This window comes from Fulmarus glacialis, unplaced genomic scaffold (assembly GCF_000690835.1).
Source record: "Fulmarus glacialis isolate BGI_N327 unplaced genomic scaffold, ASM69083v1 scaffold33874, whole genome shotgun sequence".
Taxonomy (NCBI): Eukaryota; Metazoa; Chordata; class Aves; order Procellariiformes; family Procellariidae; genus Fulmarus; species Fulmarus glacialis.
In genome coordinates, this window is record NW_009209330.1 from 37078 (window position 1) to 53706 (window position 16629).

At 38.3% G+C, this 16629-nt stretch overlaps 1 protein-coding gene across 1 annotated transcript in view; it reads right to left on the reverse strand.

Moving 5' to 3' along the window:
* MEF2C (myocyte enhancer factor 2C) overlaps positions 1-11794 on the reverse strand; it is a gene marked incomplete at its 5' end in the record, with an annotated part of 35421 nt that extends 23627 nt beyond the window's left edge. Inside the window, 3 exons of the mRNA XM_009576794.1 lie at positions 3292-3339; positions 4505-4691; positions 11651-11794. Coding sequence (XP_009575089.1) covers positions 3292-3339; positions 4505-4691; positions 11651-11794 — 379 coding nt within the window. The remainder of the gene's footprint in view (positions 1-3291; positions 3340-4504; positions 4692-11650) is intronic.
* Positions 11795-16629: the final 4835 nt, after the last annotated feature.

The following is a 16629-nucleotide window of genomic DNA, read 5'->3' on the forward strand; positions in this document are numbered from 1 at the left end:
TTTTATTATTTATAGTGGTTTAAAATGTAAGGAAATTCTGTTGATTTAGATGGGCTTATTCCACTCAAAAGAAAACTTAATTATAAAATACAAAATGTCATAATCGGAAAACCATACAACAAATGAAAAATATAACTCAATCTAAAAATATAAGTCAGTCTGAAAATCAAAAGTTTAAAGTACAGATGCAAAGAAAGGCGTCCCCCAATACTGTTGTATTTTGAGCCACTGAATAAAACTTGAGTTCAGATCATTTACTAAAACTTCATAGACATTATTTATTTCTCGTCAAGTTACTGTTAAGTGGTTTTGTTAAAGGCTATGGTCCCTAAAAATTAAAAGAACTTCACATAGTCTATTATGTAAACAGGTAACATGTCACTTAGTCTTCATATTAGTTATGGGGTAAGCTAGAATGGTTTTAGACCATACCGATTTGGGTCCAAAAAATTCTTGTTTTCTCTTTCAATCAAAAGCCTGTGGTTTGAGAGAATAGTGCCAAAGATGTTCCTGTATTTATAATTTAGCAACTATACTAAATGTGAAGTTCACTCCAATTTTGTGGCAGTTGCTACTATCACATGATAGAAACTATTCAATCAGTGTTTGGCTAAGAACAAATTTACTTTAACAAACTTGAGATAACCTTGGTTTAACTTAAAAATACCACCGACGGTATTTAGTTGTGTAGGGTAATAAGGAAATAGTCAGCTTTTTTATGTTCTATTTATGTCTTGGGTTGACTCCCACGGTAAATTGTGGATGATTTCAGGGTTATTACTTGAAATAATCCAAACCAACAAAATAACATACTTCTCAAATGCAGTTTAACTAATCTTAACTAATCTTTTTCCATTTCTGATATTGCAGTTATAATGTAATTTGTTACAATGTAATTTGTTAAAGTAGTGCAGAAACGGAGGCCTGGTGTTAGCAATCAAAACTAGTTTCATTTTATAATGGCAGAAATGAAACTCTTTAGACTCTTCTTCTTGGAGTATGTTAGTTTGAATATATGCTATTTTTGGACACTGCAGAAAAATGCAAATTCATAATGTTCTAATTTGGCCACAAATATGAACCCCAACAGATTAAACCATGTGATCATGCTACCAGCTTCTAAGATGCCAAACAGAAAAAAACATAGAGGTCTCTGTTTCTTGTGAGGAATGATGAACAAAGAGAACTTTTGATGTTTATTCTTCTGCACCCTAAAGAAAGAGGGTCCAAAATAGTGCCATTGTGGAATGATGCAAGTAAGACAGAGGATTCAACCTTATGGTGACCTTTTCATCTTCCTTCAGCCCTGTATCAAATTCTTCCTACTGCTCTGCATTTAAGAGATTTAGAAAACACTTCTTTAATGGTGTTTAAAGCTCTTATTGCCAGATAAAGAACAAAGACTATTCATACGATTAAATATTTATGATGCATTCCTAGCAATGCCCCTCATATATATGTCCCTCAAATCAATTGCCTGCTCCAAAGTTACATTGCTTGAGAGCTTAATGCATAACACTGCGCCCAGGAAATACAAATTCTTAATCTGTGAGTAAATAATCAACCTATTCCTCTTCCTATGCTTATATATGCTTTTAATATATTTCTAGGAAAAAGTATGTATTTAGAAAGAATATAAATTTTCAACTGGCATATTGATATACAGATTTTATTAAGCACAGGGATTATTAAGCCAAATGCATGTGTAGAGGAACTTTTATTTTTTGTATGTGCGCCTTTTAAAAGAAAACATTGCCTTCTCTACTAATTGCTTCCCAGCGTCGTTTAAAGGAACAGGGAAACCAGTAGGGAGACAATGATATTTCTTAATAAGCCAGTAGAGGGAGCCCCTTAATAGGGCAATCAGTTTCCTATCCGAGCCCCTCCTGAAGTTTCTACTATACACAAGGTTAAAGTGAGACGAAATGCGAACATCGCCAGAATGAATCTTTCTTTAGCTGTGTTTCGCAGGCTAACAAAAGATAATTAACAAATCTGTAATTTTCTATCATGCTTTCTTTTTTTGAGAACAAAGGAGACTAATAGCTAAGTTCCCGTGGTCTGCCTTCCCTCCTCCTAAATTAATACAAAATGACCCCTCAAAGCTTCAGCATGCGTTTAAAGTGGCTTTCTGATACAATGCTGCGCAGTTTCAATTTTACTACAAATGCATCACACAAACATCTGTGACTCATCTATGCGTGAAGATAAAAGGGGGGTGGTCTAACGCAGGCTGGGAAGAGCCAAGAAAGAAAAGATCACTATATCCAGAATTTCTTTATAAGTAATTTTATGAGACAACGTCAAAATTGGCATATGTATGCACATATATAGTGCACAAAATGGATCTCCCAACTATTTTTCCATACAGTTCTTTCTGAGAGCGGTTAATCCAGTAAAATTGGATGTGCTCCACGTTTTACCGCTCATCTTATATTCTTCGAACATATGTGTCTACTTCTGCTTCTCAAACTGAAACAGTAATCTTGCCATTGTCTTTTGTAATCCGTATTTGTAATAATGCAACATTGCTGACATTGCTAACAAACCACTGAGTTTACTGAGCAAAGGGGACTACTCTGACAACATTGCTTTGATAACACAGACCTTAGCAGGTACAGTTCTCGTGAGTTCTATGGGAGCAGGACTTAAGGGGCTAATCTTTTTCTCTACATGAGTATTTTGAAAATCCTTTCCCTGTTGTGTACCAAAGCACTTAAGTAAATACATAAAACTAAGCTTAAGTTAATTACTGATTATTTAAGTAAATGCTAACAGATTTTGCTGAGTAGCAATGGTCTTAAAGCAGAGGCTTGAAATCAAATCCGTGCTCTGTAGATAGAAGGCTAATGAAAGACTCTGTATCGAAATCTTTACTCAAGCTTAAATTCATAAAACGAAGCCCCAATTCCACTAAAGTCAATAGAAAAACTCCTTGTGACTTAAAAAAGATCAGAGTTTCTGACACTGGCTTCAGTAGGAGTTTTGCTTGAACAGGCCTATGCAATGAACCCGAAAGTTTTTATCGAAAGGCTCATGTGAAGGAAAACAGACATTTGTATTCGTGGAGTTTGTTGAGGTGAAAGATTTTTGACATTGTTGAAAGTAAGCCTCTTCCTACAAATAAGAGAAGCACAAATATCAACTCCCCACCCTGCAGCTGGGGGAAATAAACCGATGCCGATCACTTTCTAATATCCCACCTCCAGTATGGAGCTATTTTAGGACTCAGCCTTTGAAGGAAGTCCTTTGTTCACTTAGAAAAATAAATATAAATTCTTTTCTCTTTACCTGCACTGGTGCCTGCACCGGTTGTGAGGTCCCCACCCATCAGGCCACCTAGGGGGTTGAAATGAAATACTACAAATGAGCACGATAAATTATAACAGGCAAACATTCAAAACATTTTCTCTAACTTCAAACGGCCTGCTCCAGTACCCACCACTGTTTTCCTCTGACTTCAACAGGCATCCGATCAGACCCGTAGTCATAAAACTGTAATGTTTAATGTTACCCGTACAAGATATTTGTCTTTCAAGGACAAACAAAATATGTAATACACAACATTTCTTTATTCTATATTCATACTTCCACAGCATATGAAAAATAAATTATATTTGAAAGTTATGTATAGTAGTCCTTCATTTGAAAACTATCTTTAATTCAGTATTAGTCAGAAAAGCAAAGACTTCCACATAGCATTGGGAGGAAGAGACTGAAAGTTCCTGTCGAGAACGTAACTCAGAAGCTACAACATATATTTACATAGCTTTTAATTTTAATTTCCTCAGCCTTTCATAGACATTCACTCCAAGGATTTTTAAAATTTCTCTTTGCACTTGGGGACCTCAAATGGTTCTTTGAACCCGGGGTACTTAAGGATCTTGATGTTGCTTCAGTCAGACAGACTGAAGGAATTTAATCCCCATTTATCCTATTCAGAGGTGAGCCCTCATCATCACCAGAGTAAAGCACAGCCTCTTGCTATACAAGGAACTCAAGTACAGAGCTAAACTAACATTTACCCAACAAGGAACCTGTTGGCATAAATAATAATAAATTCTGCGTTTAGCCTCTAGACTGATGACTTAAGTAACGAGTGTCCTATTAGTGTCCTATTTTACTTGCTTCAACTTGTTTGCGTTGGCTACATTTTCTCCCCTGCCCGCTTAAGCTTTATGGTATAGTGAGTTCTTGCATGAATTAAGTAGACAAGCTACCTTTTTATGAAACAGCAAATTGTCTGCCCTTTTATCCTTTATTGATTTCCTTTAATCTTAGTCAATATTCAGCTTTTTCTAGAACTTTTTTTTTTTATTTTCTAAATTGGGAATAGAAACCCCTTTGGCTCTTCTTTTGATTTTTCAACACAGCAATTTTGGACAAATGGTTATGACCGGTAAAAACAGAGTTCTTGTTTCTCAGAGTACAGTGTAAAGTGACCTAAGGCACACAAGCATCTGATAAAAGAGCATTTAAAGGGATCGGATTGAACAGAGCCTACCTGTGTTACCTGCACTTGGAGGCCGATGCGTCACGCCAGGAGACATGCTATTTCTTTGCAAAGAAGGATGAGCCAGCGGCAAAAGGTTGGGGTTTCCCAGTGAGCTGACTGGGTTACTGTATACCAAACTGTTGTGGTTGGACACTGGGATAGAAACTGGCATCTCAAAGTTTGGTGGTGGAACAGCCTGTACAAGCAAAAAAGGGAAACAAAGACAAGAATAGTACAGAAACACAACAGCCTTCAAGTACAGTTACTCTATATTTAGTTCAAATATTTTGTAGTTGGTGGTTAAAATATTTATGCTTGTCCCCCTCCCCCAAGAGTCAAGAGAAGAGTTTCAAAAGAGTTACCAAGGCTTTTAAATACGATTTTTCAAATCATGAGTCCATCTTCCTTTAATGCAGCTTGCACACTTACTTTGTAAGAACTGGAAAGATTTTTCTCTTTTTTTTGTTTAAAACAAAACCCTGCTTTATGAGGCTTAATTTTCTTTTTCTTTCACTCCGTGAAGTCGTAATTGTTCACTTGTGATATCTAGTGTCACAGATGACTGCAAGATCAAAGGTACATGATTATGATGACTTCATTGCATGGAGAAAAATTAGAAGGTGTGGAATGCAAAAGGGAAAGCTTTAATTTCAGCTTATGTTGCTTTAGCAACCAGAATGATCCCAAATCATGTTAAAGGCACCAACACAGTAAATTACTTTTTTTGAAGTTTCTATCTTAGCTTGGGGGGGCTTAAAAGAAACAAAGTTCTACTCATGGACCGGTAGCAAATGCAAGAACTTTAGATGCACATCAGTCTTTGGGTTCTTTGTGGTTTTTTGGGGTTTTTTTTTGCCTTTTTTTTGGGGGGGGGGGGTGATGGTGTTTGATGATGCCTTTTCAATATACTGTTTTCGTACTTTAAGACAGGATCCTATCCTGACCAACTCTCCTTTGCAAGAATCTCTTTCAAAAAAGAACCAAATTATGGACCACTCTGACAGAGGGTGCGAGGAGATGCAGTACCTGATTTTCATTATGCTCTTAGAAAGCCCAGCTCAGATTTTTTATTGGTTGGTTGATGTGTTTATTAGTTGGGGTTTTCTTGGGTGGCAGTTGCCTGAATTTCTGTAAAATTTATGACTCTGGTGGCATTCACATACATTAGAATGCCATATTTAATTTACCTGATTTAAAAATAATAAATTTCTTGTCTTTGTGAATGGAAAGAAAACTTTTTCAGAATTACCTGACAGCATTTTAAATATTCAAATACCTGAATGCAAACGAAGTACCCCTTAATTTGCCATTTAAAAATCTTATAAGCTTCAAGAGTCTAAACTAATAAAAAAATTCTTTAAACCAGCCTTGTAACATCTTCAGAGGGAGGAAATCACAGATTTTAATTTTGTTCTTGGCAGCTGATAGTACTGGTAAGTATTCAAGGACCTAGAGGGAGTATGTTGAGAGCCAGACACATAATCTGCTGTGTCAGGCAACAGAGGTGCCCTGACCTTGTGCCACCCACATGTCTCTTCTCTGGCTGGCCAGAGCTGTTGGCTGCGCCCTGCGTATTACAGCACTGGCCATCAAATTATGGTTATCCTTTAAGGGTTTTTTTTTTGTGCTCTCCCCTTTCTAGGGGCAGACATAATTTTGCTCTAAGTATAGAGGAATCATTTTGCTTAACCACTGAAACACAGAGCAAGATTTTAGTTCAGGGTATGATGTGAAGGATACATTACACAAATGCCTTGGGACTTATTTCAAGGTGTTAATTTAGCTCTGAAACCCTCTATGTAGCCTGTGGCCTTGGTTTGTGAGAGATGGCCATAGCACAACGGATGAGAGCAGGTAGGGCACTTGAGCAGATGGACCTGCTGGCATTGCTCCCCAGCCAGGGCTGCACACTGGGACTCGCTTCCCTTTGCCGAGAAGCTGAAGTGCACCCCAAGGGTCCTATTCTCCATAGAGTTGAATGGTTTAAGTAGAGGTGGGAAGGGGAGGAGAGGTGTCTTGGGAATCTATGTGTTTAGTGGATAAGGAGAAAAACTACACGTGCTGCTAGGTCTGTGTAGGGATCCTGAAACATACTAATGTTTGGCTCTCACAAATAGAAAAAAGAGAATAAATGATTACGTGATGAAAAATGTAATTGCTGAAGTATGTTCTTTATTTCTTTCAGGAGCAACCTTTTTTTGCCTGCAGATGTTTTTACAGTTGAAGTCCAGCTCACTACCTGCATGTGTGGCTTGTCTTTCAATGGAAAATATACAAAGTATGTAGCACAAGGAGCACCAGTATATGTCATGACTGAGGTCTAGGCTCCTTGGAAATAGTTCATATAGCATAACCTGAAACATTTTGTTAGCCTGAAGGTATGCTTTGAGCAAGACACTCTCCTCATTGGCCTCAGAAGGACCCAAGAGGTTCCCAAATCCCATGTAAGTCAGAAGAACATGGCTGCTCCTGGAACTCAAAGCCAGCTGCTGCTGCTGGTTTCTGCCTTTTCAAAAGGTTTTAGCCAGTGAATTCACATGAGAATAGATGTCTTAGCTGCACCTCCAGCCTGATGCGAGACATGAATAAGCCAACATGGAGTCTCTTGTTATTGCAATGTTCAGGGCTGTGGTGGAGATCTCTCTGCCTGGTGGCTTCGAGCACATGATCCTCCCTGCTTGAGTGCCAGCCCATATCAGATTGAGTGTCACTCACCGGGGAGCACTTTGCACAGTGTCTTCTTCATCTCTGTCATGAGATCCGTGAAATCTGCCCTCTGAGCCTGGGTAAACAGCTGACGACACCAATATTGTCTCTATTTTCTCAACTTATCTTCCTAATCCCAATATCTGTTGAGCTATCTAAACTAAAACACAGGTACAAACGCAAATCTGAAGGTCTTGCCAATCCTCAAGAGGCTCGTCTACTTTCATCATTATGCTCTGTATTTTTTCCATGTACAAACCAAACCCTTCAAGCGCTGCAGTCTTCTTTTTCTACATTAGTACAGCACAAAAGAGCTCCAGTCTTGGTTGCTCTTGCGGCTGCCAGTCTCACTAGTCATCACTGAAGCATACAAACATTGCTGAAAGAGATACTTAGCTTTCCTTTTGTCATTTAAAAAATATTTTTTAAAACTAGTTAAGCAAATAATTAATTAATTTCTGTAGCAATGGTTTCATTTTCACCATTTTACCTACTGTCTGTTTACGGAGTACTTCACAGACAATTTTATCAGGGCAAAGTCAGTTTACTCTGTGCTTTGCAGCACAATACTCACTATATCTGGAATATAGTAGTTTTTATTTCTTCTCCTCAGTCGTCAAAGACTAGAGAGAGAGGTTTATCTGGATAAGCACCAGTATTAAACAGTAAGTCTCTAGCAACAGTTTTGCTCTGGTTGCCCAAATTTTGTTACAGTCTTATATGTCCTTTACCAAGAACTGCAACCTACTGCAGATTCCCTAGTCGTTCTTGGTGGTAAGTCACGGGGCGTATCTATTCCAGCTAGGCCTGATGGCATTAAAGCTTATGATGCACTTGCGTAATATCTATATTAGTAAATTAAACTTGCCTAGGAACTGAGGCCATCTGAGGCCACAGGGCAGTCCATGTCCATACTATTAAGCTTTTTCAAGTTCAAAACCATCATGACTACATATAAACTGACAATTGGGAATTGTTCCTGGCCTGGCTAACTACCAAAAAGAGCTAAGAAATTGTCTGGGAGAGTGTTATTTGGCCAGTGCCAAAAGCATGCCAGGGACCGTTCAAACAATTCAGGGCAGAGATAAGCACCTCCCGCTGCCTTGGTACGTTCTTTGCCATTTGCTAATTTACTAACATAGGCGTAGCCTTACTCTAATGTGTATGCAGCTTGCCATATTTTGCTTTTTTTTTTTCCCTCTGTCTCTTCTCCTTTGGACACAATTGCCAAAGAGGGCAGATGGCTCACCTGAGATGAAACCGCCGGTGTACAGCACACGCTGTGTTAGATGTGCGCTCCACAAGCTGTGGTATGTTGTGCAAAGCAAAGTGTGGGGGACTCAAAACCCTTGGAAATTAATGGACCAAACATTCTGTGTTAAATATTGTTTTTATCCTTCCCATGTTCAACCAAGCCTTCATTTATTTAGAGACAGAGATACTTATAGCTCCCTTCTAGTGGACTATTTCTGTCTCCTCTGCTTTCATCACTCTTATGAAAACTACAAATAAATGTCTAATTATTATCAGATGTTTTAGAACAATATAAATACTTATCCCCAGAAAATTATCTGAGGAAACATTATTGGCCTTAGCTGTTAGGAGCAAAAGCCAATTTTGTTTTCATTTGGCAGCAGCTTTATTCTGCTACAAGACCAGGCACAGGCATTGCATTGTTTTATGTATTTTGTAAGTAGTGATTTAATGACTTGACTTGGTGACTTTTTGTTCAATTTTGCTTTCTTCCCTCCAACTTTCTTGGCTATCTTTGATGATCACAAGTAAATGAATATAGCTTCCCTGACTTCCCTGAAGTTACACTGATTTGTACAATTAAGGATATTATTGTATATAATATTGTACAACAATACATTATTGTATATATTGTATATAATATATTACATATATATATAAAAATATATTATATTTACAAATTTCCACTATGTGCTAGCTTTGAGCTCCATCTTGCCCATTACATCCTGGCTTATGCCAAGAGAAGGAGCTCCTGTTGCATTAGGGGAGAACACCTGCTGATTCATCCTTTTGTGGTAAGCAGCTTGAAGGAGCACACAGACCTTGAGCTCTGCGTGTGAAGTATTCAAAGGAGGGATATTCTGTCTTACATGAAAAGAAACGCTAACATTTTGCAGTTCTGTATCTCTGAAGCACCTCTGAAGTAATTTCACAAAAAGATAATACATTGTACCTTGTAACATCGCTGCAAGGTAGGAAGTTACATTATACCCAAAATACAGCTCAGGAAACCAAGTTAATCACCAAGTTAATAGCTGAAGTAGGACTATATTTGATGTCAAAAGGTCAAACTTCATGAAAGCAACCAGAGGGAGGACAAAAGTGATGTACCATGTTTAGATTAAATGTGTTGTTTCCAATTCCTAGAACCTTCCTAGTTTCATAGCAAAGACGATTTTCCCAAATGCTTATGGAGGTAAAGAAAGTGATAGGACTCACTACCACAGGAATGAGTTTTTTTCCAAGATTTTTTTCATGTCTTAAAATTTCAAATTGTTATAACATGTGCTGCTTTGTTGGAACAAAAACAGGTAGCGTGAGAGAAACAGAGGATCTGAAGGACCATCCCAAACACAACTTTTAAGGTGGGAAAGTAGCTTGGTTAAATACTATTTGATTGAAATTCCGTCACTTTGATTTAAACAAGCCAAAGGTCATCCTTGGAAGAGGAAAGGAATGGCAATAGGTAAAATTTTGACATGAAAAAGTGTTAAGCATTTCAGCTTATAACAGTCACCCTAAATGTTGCAGTCATTGTTTGTCAAACTGAGTTCCATCCTGAAAAATCAAATTCATGGTGACAGCTTTTTTCCCTGAAAAAAACAGCTATGCAAAAGAAGCAAATAAAAAGGGAGGTAAAAAAAGATGGAATATATATGTATTCCTCCCTGATATTTTACATACAAGTTGGGCATCCTTAACCAGTCATTCCAAATACTAATTTATCAAATTTGGTGCCATTCTGGTCTCTGGGAAAATCTTTATTATTTAAATTTTTTTTGCAAAAATATGTTTGCCATGATATGAGACCTTCTTCAACTTTTAATTAATTTGAGTGAAAATATTTCTTTTGAGAATTAATGGAAGGAACGCTTACACTGCATGAAACAGAATCTGAGCATCCTTAAAAGGTATCCTCAGCTTAGGTATCAGATTTTGTATGCACAATTGACTAGCACTACAGAAGAGACTTTGCTCATTCTGGATATACAGACATCCTTTTTGGCAGCTGACCATACAACCTACATGTGGGAATGAGGAATGAACACATCCAAATGATCTCTTTTAGAAGCAAGCAATAACCTATGCAAATTCAGATGCTTCTTTGGACTTGGGCAAATCTTTGGTTTGCTACTTTCTCTTCCACACACTTTTGGAAGAAGGGCCAAATATAACCTCCAAACCTCCACATTCTTTTTGTCGGCTTTACAAATGTAATATTAAACGTATGACAAAGTATTCTTCCCTTGTATTTCTTGTGCAAACAAAATAGCACATGCAGAGTTATTTCTCTTAGATATCTGGCAAGGCATATGACTGATGGTTAGAAATTTTGACTTGGTTAACACAAAATTTAGCTCATGTTAAAGCATTAAAGAAATGCTGATGAGGTCAAAGCAAATTCTCTGATAAAGCTGTAAAATCACCCCAACACACAAACATGTCTGAATCCTACCATTAGGCTCTCATGCAGTCTGTTTCTCTGCAGCGAGCAAGTAGCTGTAACCCTTCAGTGCTGCAACTGAGTTTAGCAGAGGCACTTGAGAACTGAAGTGACATGCACAGAACGCACTAATTACTATATGTAAAGGAATTTCAGTTCTACATCATTTTTTTCTATATCACCACAGAAAGTATTCTGTGGGTTTGTTAGCCTGTCCACAAAGAAAGATTTCCATCGTTATTTTTTAGATCTAATTTGGGTGAGTGATGTGGTAAAACAGTTCTGTAAATCAAGTGAATATAATGTATATCTGTATATTTCACTTCCTTCTGTAGGTTTCACCTATAGTAGGCTTTGTCTGTGTGTCAGAGGTAGAAACTTGGAAGAAAAATATGTCGTGTGAAATTTTCTGACCACAGTGTTTAATTATATATTGGGCTATTAAAGCCTGTTTCCAGCTGAAATGTTTTCCTTAAGAAGCCAGAACTGAAAGGGTTATGGTTTGTTACTGCAGCAGTTATCAGCAGACAGCCATCTAACCTTTGGTACTTACAGGTATTTTATGGCTCTTGATCATATTATCAAATTCTTCATTAATTTTTTTGTATTTTTCTTCAGTGCGTGGGGTGAGAGCGTAAGAGGAGTCAGGATCGGGGCTTTCACAACCTTTGTTTTCTTTCTTGTTCAATGCCTGCCAGGTTCAGAGAAATATCAAAAAGTAAAAAAAATGAAAAGGAGCTCAGAGTACTTACACATAATCTTTGCCTGCTGATCATTAGATCAATATCTTCATTAATTTTTCTGTACTTGTCCTCAGACTCAGGGCTGTGACCTACTGAATCGTCTGCATCGGGGTCTGGACTGTCACAGCCATTAAGTCCTTTCTTTCTCAACGTCTGAAATACATAATTTAGAAAGTTCAATCCTTGACACGGGCTGCAAGAAAGACTCAGCAGTGTTACAGTAACACAAACTGCCCAGCAGTGGAAGGTTTTACATTATGCTTTAGAAGTGACTAGAGATGCACCACACTGATGCTGTAGGTCTCCAGTTACGGGTGGCAAGAGAGGACCATACAGACCTCTTTCTTCTGAAACTGGGATCAGGCAATAAAGAATGAAGCTGGCAATCTGGCAAAGTGCCTGTGCTAGTACCCCCCCTCCCACCATATCCAATAGCATTAAGGCATTAAGATAGCCAGACAGAATCCAATTTATTTTAACATATTTATCCATTTGAAATGAATAAGCATTAAAACCAAAGGATGCATACTGTTTACAGTGGAATACCCTGGTGTTTTCCTTTTCTCTAAAGAAAGATATAGGAGGAAGAGATGAAAAAAACCCTGCAACAAATTTAGGAATTCATGTTCTTCACAGAAGAAGAAGGACGAGTATCTAAATTGAATTCTTCCTTTGAATTGGATATAAGGGATGGCATTAGCAATGCCCTGCCATTCCTAAGTGTATGCTTTTGATAGGGCAAGGGGGAGGACGGAGTTGCTAATGCGGCTGTGAAATACCGATTAAGAGCTTCTAGACATGGTGTTTACTTTTTATGACTCCAGTTACAGTGCTACAAATGCACAGTGCTGAAGCTTAATGTACAGGAAAAAGCACTGCTAAAACAGATGCTTAGTGAAAACTCAAAACAGATGAATTTCAGGTTCAACAGCTCAAATCAACCTTCACAACCATGATCATCATCACCAAGATAAATAACAGAGATGAAAAAGCGTAAAACCAGAATGAAATCAGTAGCTAACAGTTCAGAATGGTTGCCTGGCCTCCGATAGGTTTTAACTGATCTACCTCAACAGATCACCAAAGAACAGTTATTGGCTTTATTAAGGTAAAAGAATATGAGAAGCAAGCCTGCGTGGACCCCCCAACCACAAGCAATAGTACACAAAGTCAGTATTTGTAAGATTTATCAAATTTAGCTTTAAGAATTTCTCAGTTAAAGTTTAAGAATTTCTCATTTCTCTTCAAAGAGTCCATTTGGCTATTACTACTTTATTAGACAGCTTGCAGTTAATTCTGAGTTGAAACCTGACTAAGCAATCTCAGTTACAACATAATAGATCACATAGCACTCTTGTGTTAATAAGTGGCTATGCTTGTGCTATGTATTAGTGTGGGATGCTCTAACTGGTTTCTTTTTGTCTTTTCAGAATGGCTACCTCTCATCTGAGCTTTTTGTTCCTTTGGTGAAAGTACATTTCCTAATTATTTTCTTTATGGCAATGCCCAGTTTACTACCGTTAAAGCCCTCAAGTACTATAATGTCATACCTTGTTTCTGTACTATCGTATTTATTTACTAAAAATTAGACTTCATTTTCTGCATTTTACCCGAGACTTAAGAACAGAGCCCTCTTATTCCTGCAAAAGCTATAGAGCTGTTCTCCTTGTGGACACACACCCCCTGAAACCTCACATTTTCATCAAGTCAGCTAAGTGATGGTGATCTGCCCTAAGAGATCTGGGCCTTCCAAACTCATGTTATGGACCTCTGAAACAGATTTAGGCAACTGTGGAAGGCAAGCTCACTGTAGATCTTTCTTTTCAAACTTCGTATCTATACAGACTTCACGTCTAATCCCATGAGCTACTACTGACACACAGACAAAATTATAAATCCATTGGAATCAAACCATAAGAAGCTAAAACAACCTGAATGATTCTCTACAATTCTCCACTCCCTTTTATCTCTCTTTTATCTTTTAAATGTTAACTAGCAGAACAGACATAGTCATGTATGATTTCTACTGCTACTAGTTGAAACAAGCCAATTATAGAGGGCTTTTGCAATCAGCTATTGTTTGATAGATTTAATAGGTACAATGCGATATATTAAAAATGAAATTTCTCATTTACATCTGAATAATCTCAAGTAACGTTCTTCTCTTCGTATAAGTACAAGACAGTCATCCTCTGAATACATAAAATACTCTGGTTTCAAGATCCATTGGATCAAGCTGTCCAGACATGAAACCCAGATCAGCACTCTTGGGACCTTTTCTTGAGCTCATCTGAGTCACTGATGGAGTCCTGCTGATTCACATGGAGTCTCTGAGGAATGATGCTGATGTGATGACATCCTCAACTCCAAGCTTTGATATGACAGTCCATCTCCTCTATTTACAAATGGCAATGACCTCTTTTTTTCCCAAAGGTCAACACAGCTGCAACTGAATGGGCATAGGTAAAGGAAGGGAGCTGCACCTTGACCCTACCAGACAACCTAGACGAAGAGCAATATGAAAAGACAAGAGGGGGAATGTTTTGCAGCCTCTTTGAATCTTTTCTTCTCCCATCATTCCCAAATCCTTGTCTGCTGCATACACAAGACTGTGTCTGGGTGAAAGAAGACACACCTTGTCCTCAGCACACTCACAATGCCCTAAAGCTCTGCGACTGTCTACTTAGCATGCATGTGAAACAGTCACTTCTGTGGTTTGTAGAGGTTCAGGAATGCACTGCCATCTTTCAGATGTTTAGAGGATGAAAGGCAATGTAACCCAATGAATGTCTTGCAGCAATCTCCAAAAAGAGACCAGATTCCCTCCCAACATAGTAACGTTTTTATTTTCATACATATTTATTTTTATTTTCATATCCTTAGAAAGCAGGTTGCAGCCACACCAGGCAGAGAAGAAGCAATCTCTGTTTTCACCAGAAAAACCAAAGACCAAATTTAGTAAAATCATGTTGGTATTCTACCCAAAATTAACTTTAGCTCTAAAGAGTAGAGGCAAATCTTTCCCTTGCAAAACCCATCAATCTAGTGTGTTTGGCTGGTACCTTGGCTGACATGGCTAACCAAGCTCACTAATGCAGTGCACTTCTTCCCTGCTCCCCCATTCCCCAAAAAGAAAAAAAAAAAGAATATGCTTCAGTGATTTGGGGTAAGGTTAGGCAAGAGAAATTTCCACAAGGGTGCCACAGTCAGAGGCACAGCTCCTAGCTTTGTGAGTGTTGGAACTAATGCCTGGTTCCCTGTGAATTGCATTTTGGGGTAAAGTGCAATATCCAGAGCAGTTTTCCTGTGGCTGGGTCTCTTGGGGCTTCTCTTGCCCCCTACCCATCCTTCTGCTTATTCTTTGTTGCTTCTGTGTGTAAGGACACATACTGTAACACTGCCTTCAGCTGGGAGTCCTTCTGGGAGTAATTTCTGGTTCTCTTTTTCTGCACAAGAACATATAATTTTCATGAAACTTGTTGGAATTTCATTGTCTGTGAGACCCCTCCCTTTGTGCCAGATTTGCTTGGTACCGAATAAAAAATGAAGATATTATAAGGGAAAAGACAGAAGAACAGACTGACAGACTGCACAGGCACATGAACACCCACATACACAGTCCTCTGGAGAGGAGAGCAGGCTGAAAGTGACATACTTATCCTCCGCGCTAAGGTACTGAGTGGTATTCAGGACAAATATAATGATCCCGAACATCTTAGCATTATCTCTGGCTTCTCAACATGCAGGCTACAGTTTTGCCTGTTCTATTGCCTTGTTTGTTACTCTACTCTCCTCCACATCATTACCTAATACCTCTCATAAAAGCCCTCTGTTGTTGAGCTTCAACATGACACAACACAAGCTGGTACAGCACAACTGAAAGTGGCACTGACCAATATCTAACTGATCCATCCTTATTCGCAAGCTCTATCGACTCTGTGCCAATTTTTCCTCTTCTCTTCTGCTCTGTGTTACCTCTTGAAAGCAGAGGCTGATTCTGGACATCAGAGAATTCAGAAGTCATTAAGAAGACCAACTGGGTTTCAGCAGGCTAGAATCTTTGACCCAGTCTTGCAGTGATTTAGAAACCATTTTTCTTACCATGTTAAGCTGTCATAGCCTCTTGCAAACCCTGGAAAATAGCCAGACCCATCGCATCCTCCTGGAGATTAGCTAGTTTCCAAAGATTTAATGACTATTCAGGGAATTTTTAAGAGGATAAAATTACACAATTGTATAGTGCATTGCATTCTAGAGAACTCCAAGCCAGATTTCAGTTATTTTTAAAGAAAATAAGCCATTTTTGAACTACGGAAGCTCTACTTCTTCCAAGCAATTAAGCAAGTAATTATATTGGACTCCAATAACCTAAAATCAGCCAAAGCATTTGAAAAACAAAATGGTTAAAGGAAAACAACCTTTGGCTGAAATCTCATATGCCAGCAATTTAGCCTAAATCCTGCTCTATAAATCTCAGAGGAGAAGTGCTGACTTATGACATATAGGCTGCTGTAAAATGAAGTATAAACAATTATTTACTTTCATTTCATGCAAAATTTATCATCACTACAAAAGCACAAAAGAAAATATGGCACTACCAGCCAGATCTGATTTTATCAAGGCAATGGAAATCATCGCAATTTGAAGGCTTTTGAGGAGGAAAAGCCTTTCACTTTCCTAATCCAGTCTCTGTTTCTGCAGTATTATCCTCTTCAATCTTTTTTCATCCTATTCTTTAGTTTGCTCATCTTTGTAGAGGGGTATCTCCTTTCTTCTTAATAGGTTCATCTGCCGTGGAACTGCTCCCCACAGCACTCCAGAGCTTGAGAAGCCACACATATTTGGGCTTGGAAATGCTCACAGTACAGCTGCCAAATTAAAAAGACCAGGTCGGTTGATAAGGCCCCCAAAAGGTTCAGACCAGCCCACTCTGTCTGTTCATTTTGATATCCTCTGCATCAAAGACCTAACCATTGCAAGGTTAATCA